The sequence below is a fragment of the Chiroxiphia lanceolata genome, chromosome 15 (genome assembly GCF_009829145.1).
Source record: "Chiroxiphia lanceolata isolate bChiLan1 chromosome 15, bChiLan1.pri, whole genome shotgun sequence".
Lineage (NCBI taxonomy): Eukaryota > Metazoa > Chordata > Aves > Passeriformes > Pipridae > Chiroxiphia > Chiroxiphia lanceolata.
This window is the reverse complement of record NC_045651.1, coordinates 4,295,519-4,309,087: the sequence shown is the minus strand read 5'-3', so window position 1 is coordinate 4,309,087 and position 13,569 is coordinate 4,295,519. Positions and strand designations below refer to the sequence as shown.

The 13,569-nt window shown below is 38.9% G+C and overlaps 1 protein-coding gene across 1 annotated transcript in view; it reads left to right on the top strand.

The window, feature by feature from the left end:
* The window catches only part of DOCK2 (dedicator of cytokinesis 2), a 164,648-nt gene that overhangs the window by 53,318 nt on the left and 97,761 nt on the right, over positions 1–13,569 (top strand). The window contains exons 26-27 of the mRNA XM_032703120.1: positions 6,469–6,617; positions 12,807–12,899. Of these exons, the coding sequence (XP_032559011.1) occupies positions 6,469–6,617; positions 12,807–12,899 (242 nt within the window). The remainder of the gene's footprint in view (positions 1–6,468; positions 6,618–12,806; positions 12,900–13,569) is intronic.

Genomic DNA, 13,569 nt, shown 5'->3' with positions numbered 1-13,569 from the left:
AGAGTAGTGTTTCCTAAGGGAGACAAAAGTGGTGTTAAATCTTTATTACCATTTTGGCTGCACACACGAAGCAGTCAGGAATGAAGCCCGTCTGTGATTTTTGCTGAAGGAGACCCAAATGTCTTTTTAATGACATTATTGCATTAATGACTTAAGAGTGTGATTCTCACTTACCTTGTACATAAGAAATCATTAGATATCTCCTGAAGGAGAATCAGGTGAATAGAAGGGTTAAAAAACCCCAACCAAACCCAAAATAAAAAAACATATAAATGCTAAATCTTAGAGAATGAATCTACCTGTCCTTATTGAGGAAGGTGCTACCAGGGAATTTATCCCAGAAGTGTGTTGGAGTTTGGAGTTGATAAATATGTATAATACTATATCTTATGACAGACCTTGATGAAGGAAATGCAAGGTGCTCAAACTGTATGATGATGTTTTAGGTGTTCAAATAAAGTTTGGAGCACCTAGAAATAAAAAAGCCAGTCAGAACAGTTGGGTTTTTTCATGCTTTTGAACATTAAGGAAGAATAAGTGTTGTTGGCAATGTTCTCACATCATTTATTAAGCAGTAAAGAAAGCAGCTAATACTTAAATATGCATCTGACCCCCTCCATGTCTCTCCTCATCTGGCTTGGGCTTTCCTGGGGCATGGGAGGAGCTGTGGAGATGAGAATTGCTTAATCATAGACTTATTGAATTGTTTAGGTTGGAGAAGACCCTTGAGTCCAGCTGTAAACCTAACACTGCAAATTCTGCCACTGAGTGCCACATCAGCATGTCTTTTAAATACCTCTGGGAATGGTGACTCCCCCACCGCCCTGGGCAGCCTGTTCCAGTGCCTGAAAACCCCTGAGACAGCTTCTGCTTGTCTTATTGATTGCTACTTGAGAGAAGAGAGCAACACCCCCCTCTCTGCAGCCTGGCAGGGAGTTGAAGTGGGTGAGAAGGTCCCCTCTGAGCCTCCTTTTGTCCGGGCTGAGCCCCCTCAGCTCCCTCAGCTGCTCCCCATCACATTTGTGCTCCAGCCCCTTTCCCAGCTCCGTTCCCTTCTCTGGCCACACTCCAGCCCCTCAGTGTCCTTTTTCTGGTGAGGGGCCCAGAACTGGTCCCAGCAGCACTGGAGGTTCCTCAGCAGTGCCAGCACAGGGGACAGTCACTGCCCTGCTCCTGCTGCCACACAGTTCCTGACCCAAACCAGGGGCCATTTGCCTCCTTGCCCACCTGGCTCATGTCCAGCTGCTGTCACCAGCACTCCCAAGTCCTTTTTGTGCCTGCCAGTTTTCCAGACACTCTGCCCCAAGCCCAGAGCTCAGGACCTGGCACTTCACCTTAATGAGCCTCTTGCAGTTGGCCTCAACCCCTCCATCCAACCTGCCCAGAGCCCTCTGCAGAGCCTTCCTGCCCTCAGGCAGGTCAGCATTCCTGCCCAATTTAGTGTTGCCTGCAGACTTGCTGAGGGTGCATTCAGTGATGAGTCCAGACCATCAAATACTGCAACATAAAATTTTACTTTGACTTCCATGATTTTCCTGCTTTTCTCTTTTTCCAATTCAGTGCATTGCTGATGGGCAAATAAGCACTTTGCTCGTTCTGCTTGCTTAACTTGTGCAATGACACCTTAGTATTATAATCTGGGATTCATGTACTGATTCAATAAACATTTTTTTGTCCCAGTATGATAGAAGGATTTCATATTTTGTATAATGTGCTATTGAGGCAGTTTTAGCTGAAGTTTCAAAGGTGCAAAGGCATGACTACAGATTTATGTTTTTTCTAGTCCACCTGCAAGCTCAGGCTGAGACTAGAGCTTAATACTGGTGTGTATATGTATATATTCATGCTATAAATACTGCTATAAATATATATCTACATAGTATAGATACTGCTATAAATACTGGTCTTTTTCAGTTGCTTTGATACTATATGTTCTTCAGAACCTCTTGGAATTATTGCATCCTCACATGGGATGACTTTAACTGGTAGGGATCTTATAAAACCTAATTAATTTTCCTATTCTTCTATTTATGAAGTGTCCTAGAAGTACATTACAAAATTAAGTAATTCTCCTGTGTTAACTAACAAGCTGAGTTTACCTAGCAGCCAGTCACAAAATACAGTCATATAACCTTGTTTTTAACCAAACAATTTAACATTAAAAAAAAGCAAAATTTGATTACTAAAATGTGTTGATCTTTATCATTTTAATATCAATGGCAGGTTAACAAGCTAAGGCTAGTTAAACAGCCTCTGAATTTCCATGTAGCTTGATACTCCAACACTGTTCACATCTGAAAATGCACTGTAAATAATTGACCAGCTGCATATGTTAAGTCCTTTTAATAGATTCTGTATGTATCCAATATGGATCAAATTTTAATTTGTATTGCCGAGGACAACTGGGAGTACTGAAGCTTGCAGAGCAATTAGCTCTTAAAACTGGAGGAAATCAATTGTACCTTCTGCCTCAGCTGTTCTCTCAGCACAATGGGAAAATTTGGTCTGTGCAAGAAGCCCAGCTTTCCTCATGTTTAAGAAGTGTGGAATGGCTTTATGCAGAAGAGAAATTATACCAAAGACTTAATTCTTTCACCAAAATGTGTGTTTGGGGGGGGGGGTTAATAAGTTATAGACAACAGCAGACATTTGGTATTTTGTATTTTGGTAGGAAGTTTTAAGTGGCCTCTGAACCCTGGTATGGAGCAGTTTTAAATTCAGTGAAGTTTTCTCCCACTCCTCTTTAAGGTGTGTCCAGCAAAACTTGTAACTCATGATCTCTTCTCTGCTTCCTGATTACTGATCAAATGAGTATCACTGGCATGTGAAGTCAGGTGGAATTTAGTGATTAATATACCCAGAATACCTACCTTGAAAACCTCATTTTTTATTTTCTATACAAGTATAAATTTAAAATGGACTGTAGCTAAAATACAGGATTTCTCTTGATCAATGACTTTGCTCAGTCTACTCTCTTCCTTTGCCTTTGAAATAAAGCTCGTTAAGTAGAGGGTTTTATTATCCAGTTGCTTCCTGTGACTTTAAAAGCTATCCAAAGGCAATTTTTATATTTGCTAGCTGTCAGAGAGTTCAAAGGGACATCTTAACAGCTTGAAAATTGAGCTGGATATTATTTTGGAGGAGTGAGAGCAGTAAGTATGTTTATCCTGGCAGATGTGAAACTGGTTAAGTGCACATAACATTCCATCCTCTTTGTGAGAGGTGAAGAGTGGCTGAGATGTCACATAATTTGATGTGACTTTGAACTTTGCTGTTAGCACAGCACACCCTGCTGATGTTTTTTTGAAGTGGAAACGTGTTCAAGGGCACTGTTTTTAAGAATGGTAGCCATGGGAAAAGAGATGCCAGCTAAATTTCCGACATGCTCTTGGTTTGGAATCTGTATTCCTACCTATCACTGCAGGTTAGTTAAAGGTTGAGTGTGTTGGATTCCTCACGTTGGATTTGTGTGTAGCTGTTACTGTGTCTGCTGCAGATTGTTGGGGTAATAGTTTTGGAGCCTTATAAAAAGTGTGGTTTATCCACAGCAGGTTTAGAGCAGAGAATTTGTGACACCAAATGTTGCCATGTGTAGAAATAGGTATAACTGCAGACAGGTTTGTTTGGTTAGGGCACTGGATCCACAGTGCTACAGGAAAGATGGGGGTTTAGGCTGTGATAAATCATTCCTTCAGCATATCTTGCACACAGTCAGAGATCTGGAAAGGAACACAGGGCTGGGGGTGTCAGAGAAGAGAAATCATATTGCATGTGTATTTTCATACAGGTTTAATGTATGTGAAACAGTTTTTATGCCTCTCTAGTGATGCTGTGCAAGTGCTATGGATTAAGATGATAAGAGGCAGGTTTCTCCTATCTGTCTTTAGAGTAATGACTTTGATATCATCTCTTCTGACATAGCAAACCTTGTTGTTGGATTCTATGGATAAAAAAATGACAAGCCCTAGAAATGCCATGATTTACATATACAGGCATATATGTAGAGAGGCATCTTTGTTCCCAGCATTCTGACAGTCACTATTCATTACCCAGAGATTCAAAATCTCACGGTCTCCTTTAAATTTCCTGCTGTGTCATGGCACTTGCTATGAGTACCTGGCTACTATGTTGTGCTTCTGCTCAGACCAGGTTGCTCTGGTTGGGTTTTGAAAACCTCTCAGATATAGAGATTGTGCAACCTGTTAGTTCTGCAGCTTGAATGTCCTTGTAAGGAAGAGGTTTTTCTTTATATACAGCCTGAACTGCTTGTTTGGGTTGTGAGTCCATCTTTTTATTTCATCCAACCCACTTTAAAATGTGCTAAATGTGGGCCATCTTTCAGTAACAGACTAAGACACTTACGGTCTTTCTCTTAACAACCATGAAATGGAATTTGCTTAGCACATGTTATATCCAAAATATATCTTACTGTATCTTAAGTGTTTTTGGAGTGGTCAGAATCTTGATGAATGAATCCTGAAGTGATCATACTAGGAACTGTTTCCCCCCCTAAATAACCCTTGACTGTGAAGGACAAGTTCCACAGACTGCAGTGAAAATAGAATTAAAGTTTGTTTCTCGCTTTTTCAAAAGCAGGGAGGTAATTATCTAATGTACAATTTGTACTTATTTGTTGACTGAGTATGCAAACCCTATATTAAAAGAAGTGCTATCACATTTCAGCAAGTTTTTCAGGTATTGTATCTAACTTTTAACATTGTTAATGATGTTTCTTTGATTTAGTTTTTGCTCGACGAGCTAATAGCACTGCAATTATTGCCTTTACAATTAGTTGTTAGAAGTGGTTCATATGAGCAAATCAAGAAAGAATCAGAGGGGTATCTGTGGGCTGCATTAAGTGCAGGAAGTGTCTGTGTGCAGGAATAGTCACATAAAGGAACTGTAAGCTGTGTGAAATTCATTTTTATGCTGCTCTTCAAGCAGGCCTTGTGTTGATATGTGTTCTTTAGCTGCTGCTTTACAAGGGAGTTTGTAATTTAGTCATTGAATAAGATTTCTCTTGTAGCTTGGAATAATGCTGTAGAAATCATTACCAAGAGTACAGATAATTTCTGAGGCGAGGAATGATGCTGCTCCTTAGCTGTGATTAAAAGCTTCTGGTTCCTCTGGCTTGGAGCTGTTACTTGAAATAAGAATAATCTGCAAGGACAGCTTCTGTTGCTTCATCTGCAAAATTCAGACATTTACAATCTACTTTCCATTCTTTTCCTTCCTTTCTTACCCTCCTCTCTTCCTGTACCAGCACCCTTATTTTGGGGGGATTCTGAGCCCCTGGCTTGTTTGAAATCAAACTGGATACAGTTTCACCACCTCTCATGCTGCACTTATCAACTATCACTGTATGTCCAGGTAGAGGTGCTCTAAATCATTCTTTAAAAAAAGATTTGCAGTAGTTAAGAGGCTTTCTGGTTTTGTCCTATTATTTTTTCAGAAACTGTGACGTGTGGTATTGATACAAAATAATATCCAATTGGTGGTGTAATTATTTTCCCTGAGACTGACAGACAAGAATTTTTAGCACTAAGGAATTGGTTGGGGAGAAATCCATGAGATCTTCAGCTCCCTGACTGTGATGGGAATGCTTCTGGAGTTCTAAACAAATACTATTCTGAGGTGGAGCCTTTGAAGCCACATTTAGCTCTGTTTCATACCCAGGTTGTTTTTTTCATAAATATAACAAGTCTTTGAAGCATCTACTCAGCATTGTTCACACTGTTGTGCTGTACTCTCTGTAATTATATAGCACTGTACAAACAAGTTAATACTTAAATCACTCAGTGACATGTATCAACGAAATTAGAACAGAAATCTGCTGTATTTTTATTCCTAGAGAGACATTACCTTCATTAAAGTTATTCCTGTAAGCACCTCTATCTTTAAAAGTCATGTGAGATTGGAATGTAACTTAATATTTGTCAGCTTCCTTAAATTTCAATTTAAATAAGAATGAATGTATGCACAGCTTTTGCTCTTTCATTAGAGTTTTTTCTTTGTCTACATTCTTTTATGTGCCTTTAGAAGGTGTGTTTCAAAATGATGGACACGCAACAGTTCTGTTGCTGTTTGTGCCTTGTTTTCAGAAAGAATAATTAGTATTTTTCTTACATTAAAATCCTGTCACTACTTAAGCATAGCTTATTTCCAGGTGCTTTGGGTATAAGTGAATAATTTACCCTCAAGTGTTTGAGATAAGCTGAACAGCCTTCAGAATTTTACTGAAACAAAATATCTTTATCAGGAAGTTGTGGGTTTGATATATGAAAAATACTGTTGACTTAGGAAAATATCACTGAAATTTAGGAGTATTCCTGAGGCACAACTGGAAAATCCACAACTGGGAGGGACTGTAGTTGTTAAAGCACATTGAGTTCCGCTGTTTGGAGGAGGGTTTGCTTGCAACTAATATTTGATTTACATTTATTCTTAAGGTAATTTGCTTTCTTTCAGAATGCAGGGACATTCTGCTCCCTGTGATTACAAAAGAGCTGAAGGAATTACTGGAACAGAAGGATGATCAGCAGCTCCAGGTCCAGGAGAAGAAGCACTGTGTTGAATTACTCAACAGCATCCTGGAGGTTCTGAGCTGTCAGGACCCTGTGAGTATTGATGGTGGTGGAGATGGCCCAGGTCTGTAGTAAGCCTGAGCTGATTAGGTGGTAAATTATTGATGATGATTAATCTCATTTAAATTTTTAATACGAGTCAGTGGCAAATTGAACTTTCCTCCTATTTTTCATAAACTTAAATTAAAGGGCAGTTGAGGTTTGAAAGGTGAAGTACTGAAATCTGAGCAACTCCATCGAGTTGAAGATGTCCCTGCTCATCACAGAGGGCTGGATTAGGTGACCTTTCAAGGTCCCCTCCAACCCAAACTATTTGATGATTCTATGATTATCCTAATTATTCAGAAAAAAAATTTCAAATTTCATCATGTTTCTTTTAGAAAAAACCCTTGTAGTTTCTGAAACAAAGGCTTTTCCCTGTATAGATGTTGTAGGTGTGGTTTCCACTTTCAGCAGTGTCTGGGTAAAACAGATTATTTTTTACTATATTACACTTGGAGTCTGTAGATTCTTTCTCAGGCTCCCGAAATTTTGGGCCACTGAAGAAATTGTGATCTGGGTTGTTACTTTTTTTTCTCATTTCAGAGAATATTGAATTGATTTTTCAGTCCCTCACTTTTTAATGAGCAGCAGGTTATTCAAGGAAGTTTTTCAATAATCTGAGGAATTTATTCTGAGAAAACCTAATAGTTAATTACATTAAGAAAGTTGTAATTTCTGCTGTGAATACCTGCTGATTTTTTCTGAACTATATTTTTCTGATACATGTGTTCAAACTTTGCAGACTCTGGATAAAAGCAAGTTGTCATTTTAGAAGTTTTTCACTGTGGATTCTTGGGTCATTTCCTAGTAATGAAATCATTACAGCAATTTTCTTGCTTTCATCTGTTTGCACAGGGAAATCTTTCCATGTGTATCATGAGCTATTTTCCTCATTGTTTTAGATGTAAGCACTTGAGGAGGGATCAATACAAGATGGTACTAAAGAGGCATTAAAGAACATTTGAATATAAAAAGAACATTTGAATTTGCAATGGAGTTCTTCAGAGAAATTCTGGAAACATGATAGGGCAAAAATTAAAATTATCAGCTCATGAGGCTGTAATGTAAAGCAACCAGTTTTGTTACTGTATCCTTCAAAAGGCAAGACACAGTCATGAAGCAAGATGGGGTAATACTTTCTACATATGTACCACATAAATTAAGTTTATTTTCAAACTTAACAGTTGCTGTCTACAATAACATGTCAAAGGCTCATGAGGGCCTACTGACAGTATGGGTTTGTAGCTCATGTTGATGTGAGTCAGAACATTGGACAGAACAGCAGAGGAATGGCTGAGAAGTTAAAACACATGCATTTAAATAAACCCAAATACATTGACATCTGTTCAAATGGTTCAATAGTTTCTTTTAAAGAAGGTAAACGGGAGGTTCCCTGCGAGATGTTTGGGTGGCAGTTACCAGCTCCTTGTGTTTGCAGTAAATACTGAGGGATTTCTGATTCAAGGAGAAAAGTCCCTTGGATGGATTCTAAATCCAGCAGTGGTACCAGGATATGCCAAACCCTCTGGAGGCATCACATTCCTGAGTATAAGAAACATCATAGAACAGCTGGGACATCAACAAAAGAACCAGATGCTTCTGCTGCAAAAAGAACATACCCTGTCATGCCTTCTGGCAGTACAACTGCTGATCAGAGACAATATGGATTTTAGAATATATTGAAGTACATATCACATGTAAGAGTGGGTTTGTAACTACAACAGTGAATGTGTGACTCTCATCAGCAGCTTTTCCCCTCCTCGACAGAGAATCTCTGGGTCATGGTCTCATTTTTCAGCTAAATGCTGATCCTCCTTCAGGACTAAAAATCTGCTTTTGAGATGACATATCTGAAGGAGGAAAAAAAGAGCAAAGAGAGGGAATACTTTCAATACAGCAATTTCTGAGACATCACACAGTCCTTTGTCCTTAAGAGCCAGGGCAGATTTCTCTGGGTGTAACCTTCCAGCTGAAGTGAGAAATCTTGTTTCAAGGCTATACTTTGTGAGCTGTAGGCAAATGGAAAAGGTTCATTTTATGGTCAGGTTATTGTTTAGGCAGTGTCCTTCAGAATGCCTTTATTCAGTGTGATCTAGATAGAGAGAATTACTTTGGCAATTAACCAAATTTTTTCATATGGGACTGCACTTCAACCTTGAGATGAAGGCAATTTTCTATTCAACAGCTCATTTCCTGTAGCTCTCAACCTCTTTCTAAGAAAATGAATGATTTGACCTGCTGGGGGAGGAAACTTCAGGCTTTAGTAGCAGAATCACTTTACAATACTGATAACAGCAACATCTTGTCTTTACTTCTTCTGCTATTTCAATCTCAGTAGGGAAATCTGATTTTGGATCAGCATTTAAAACTTTTTGTCAACTTAACTTTGATACTTTTGGGTTTGATTTATTCCGTGAAAATCACCAGAAATAGAAACACTCACAAAGGACAGGGAAGAAGCAGCAGGAGTTGTTTTGTGTTCCATGTGATCAAAATTTATACTCTGAGGTGATCTTTGAAGCTCTCACAGACTTTCTGAAGAGTGCATTTCCTTTATCAAAGAAAAAGAGATTTTTTTCATGTTTCCAGCTCTGCTCTGCTGTTTTGCCTCACATCCTTTGGTGGGTGGGAACTTGTGAACCATCAGACTCTTGTGTTCCAACACTGTTTTCCTCAGCTGCTGCCTGGCTGCTGGTTCTGCAGGTAGCAAGGATATTGTTAAAAACATTGCTCTGTGTTAAGGACTTTATTTATATGAATAGGCAGTCATTGTTGGGCATCTCAGTGAGATATTATGTTTGATTTTAAATTTCCTTTACAGCAAACAACTTCTGGATATAGATGGCATTGTTTTGACTGAATCGTCTCTGAAATTGGCTTTGTAGCTTGAGACTGTGCTTCCAGCACCTGCAAAATACAGTTAAATTTCAGAACTGCAATTAAGTCATTGATGAAAGAGTGAAATCAGTGGCTTTCTGTTTCTGTTTTAGTTAAAACCTGTTCCCTTTTCCCTCTTTACAGCTTTGACATGTACAAACTGATAGTTTCAAAAGGTGACTTTGCCTCTAATCTGACATAACTCCTACAGCTTAATACTTACTGTATCAGAACAAGTTCTTATTTATAGTGCTTACACAATGAAATGTGATGGTAAATGCTTTCTCTTGGAATCTAAAGTAAAATCTTGGTTGAGAGTGTAAGTGCAAGAGAGATGAAGAACCTTCCCCTGTTCTGTGCACCAAGTCAGTAACTGGCAGCAGTTGCATTTTAAGCTGTTTAGCAAACAAGCAAACAAGCCTGGAATTGTACAGAATTTTTTAAAGCATTTGCCTGACTTATGGCAGATCTTGAAACTTTAGCAAAAGAGAATTTCAGGGGAATGTAGTCAGGGAAAACCTGCATGTTCTTTTAAGGCCAATTACCTTAAGGTCTTCTGCAAACACTTTTCAGTCAGAACGATGCATGATTATGAATTATGGTTTAAAAAAAATCATTGTCCTTTTACATGTGCCTTTATTTGTACATATGTCAGAGAGGGAATATGAAGTTATAGAACTGGGTGCCCCAGGGAGTGAACACACTTCATCTGGTCTGTATGGAGTTATTTTCCTCTGTGGCAGCCCACACAGTGCTGTGTTTTAGACTTGTGACTGAAACAGTGTTCATGATGGAGCAATTAAAATTTTAATTACTGCTGAGCAGTGTCAAGGCTTCCTCTGTTTCTCCCTCTGCCCCATGTAGGGAGGAGGGTGGAGCTGGGCAAGAGTTTGGGAGAGGACACAGCTGGGGGAGCTGAAATGAATACACTGAAGAGGTGTCTTCAAGTGGGGCTCTGAAGTACAGGTTGTGTAATATTGCAGTTCCAAAGGAGCCATTCAGGTGCTCCTTGTGTGCCCCATCCAAACAAAAGAGCATTCCATCGGGATCTGAAGTGCGTGCTTGACTCTCAGACAATGGAATTGCTCTTGTTTTTGTCCCAGCCCTGTTAGAATCTTAAACAGAAGATGAAAGCTATACCAAACAATAGCTATCACCCTGCACAGATATTTTTTAATAAGAGTGAAATTTGATTTGGTTTGGATTTTCTATTAACTGGTCTCTGTGTGCCATCCACCCCAACAATGAGTCTGCAGGGGGCTGAGCTCTGTGGGAACACCCCCCACTGCTGACACCTGTGAGCTCTGATTGTTCCCTGCCTTGGTCACCCAGCAAATCCTTTTCCCCAGGGAAGACAAGCACACATTTTTGATGGCCATACTTCATCAAATGGAATAGCACAATTCCTGTTTTCCAAGGGAGCATTTATATATGGAACAAGTTGTTAATTAACTTCTGCAAAAAAAGTTCTGTTTATTCAAATGAGATAAACCCAATTGATGGTGGGTTTTCCAATGTCATCCTTGTGAAGAGAAATATGATCCAAGAAAGCAGATGTTGCAGTGGGTTGTTAGACTTTGCTCTGAAGCTAGAAACTGGGAGATAAAAGCTGAAATCCTGTGTATAGACAACGTGTGAAAACACTTTTTGTTAATTTAGGAGTGTCAGTATTGAATGCCTAATTGTTTCTCAGATTTTCAAGAAGAAAGGGAGTCTCAGTTTCATAAAGGAACTATTTTAATTCATTTGCTAATGTTTCTCTGAAAATTCAAAGGTCTAGCAGAAAATAACCTTTCCATGCTTGAGCATATCTAGTAGTCTTGCAGGAGAGGTGTGTTATGTGCTGTGTGTGAATTCAGAGCAGAGCTCCTCTTTAATAATGGAGTCACAGCTAAATGTTCAAACCCATTATGTGATGGCCTGAACTGTTACTAATAATGGTGTAGCACATACTGAAATGTGCAAGTTAAATTATATGGCCCCTCACCTCTGAATTTAAAAAAAAAAAAAAAGGAAACTAATGAACAAATTAATTCCCTGTGCAAAGCACTGCTACAGAGTTTATAAGTTTTGTCTGTTGATATATATATACGTGTATTAATTCTAGTGGTAAATAATATTGTAAGAACAACAACAACAAATGTGTCTTCTGTGCAGCCACTGTCAGTGGTAGTCTTGTTATAAATCTGGGACTGTACCAGAGAAACTGAAATTTTAAGAAAGAAAACACCAATCACAAATTATTCTGTGAATACTTTGTTCATTTGTAGAATATAATAACTTCTGAAGTGCTGTGACAGCAGAGAAGATCATTTAAGCTTTTATGTGTTACAGTCAGAGGACACAACAGGATTAAGTGTAATAGTAAATAAACTGCCAGATGTGGGGAAGGTCCCTGTTGCAAAGTGTGGTGGCCTGATCCAGGTTAATCAGAACAGGAGAGAAAAGGGAGAAAACATTGGATGTCTCAGAGGAAAAAGAGTCAGAAGCAGTTTCTCCTGGGATGTTATTGGACCTCAGACACCTAAACCATTAAGAACTCCCCATGGCTTCTGTGACTGTGGTGTTCTTTCCAAACTGTACCTGACATTAAATAGGTGCCTTGTTGGTACAAGCTAATTAGCTTTTGCTGTTAGAAATTTGTTTAGACTTTTTCTTTCTTTGTTGCAATCTGGTTTCCCCAGCTGTCTACTGATCAGAGTAAGGTCAGTAAAATTGGTGAAGGTAAGGTTATTCCCATCTGCTCAGTGTTTTAAAATAAATAATCAAAAATCCTTCAGGCCACAAGAGCAGCACTTGGGCAGTGGGGCCGAAGAGCTGACCCTGATCAGCTCATGCCCTCCCAGAGCTGCAGGGTTAAATGAAGATGACTTTATTCTTTAAAACTATACCCTTTATGGCTGCAAGAATATTCCTGAGCTCCTGGCTGCCCTGAGGGCACTGACAATTTGCTTTAATTAACTGTTACCAGGGTATTGCTGTTGAGTTACAGACTATTCACTTACTGGGGGAACACGAGTCCCCCTGAGCGAGGGATGGGAAGTGACTGTTGGAAACAAAAACAGTTGTGGAGTGGATGAGGCTGAAATTGGGCTGTGCCCCTTGGAATGAGAATTCCACTGAAATGGCTGCAACTAAGGAGCAGTGTGAGCAAGAAGAATTAGTGCTGCTCTTGCAATAGGGTTGTTATATTATACAACTGGAACTGTCAACATGGAAATATTTGGTTTCTTCTTACTTTTGCAAGAGAGATGGTTTTAATACCAAAACTCTGTTTTGTTTTGTTTTGTTTTTCATTTACAGGCTTCAACTTATCACCATATTCAAGAAATAATGGTGCAGTTGTTACGCACAGTGAACAGAACTGTTATAACAATGGGGCGAGATCCCTTAATTGTGAGTAATATTTTAATGTGTTTCCAATGCTTTGAAGCTCATTTTTAGTTATCCTGAAAAAAAAAAAGTAAATACAGCATTTTTGGAGTCCTTGTTTCTGAACTTTTGTTTTGATTTCAAGGAAAAGGTCTCAAGCTTTGCTCTTTTTTCACTCAGCTGTGCCACTGTAGTGTCTTTTGAAGTGTAGTTGTGAGATTTGCATGTTCTTTAAAAGAACACATGATAAATCTGAAGTTAATTGATATTTGCAAAAAGAAGAATGTCTTACAAACCTGCATAAAGGGCACACTTGAATACAATGAGAACAGTGTTTCCACTAACCCAAAATGGACTTGTATGAGTAAAATTTAAAAAAAACCCCTCAAACCAAAACAAACCATAAAGCTGTTCAAAATAATTTATATAAATAATTGGCAGATGGAAAAATCCCTGGAGATGTGCTGACACAGAGCACGTACCTGAGACTTTTTGGGGGGACATTCCATGGTTTAAGAGTTACATTCAAAGACAGATTCTTCAATTTATTTTGATTTAAATGAATTTATTTTGATTTAAATGCACATCTCCTGAGCACTCCTGTAGATTTAGACTATTTGTGAGAAGGTAAGAGAGCTGTTTCCATCAAGAACTCTGGAGCTTGCCCTTCAGACTGTGCTGATGGGAAGATGTA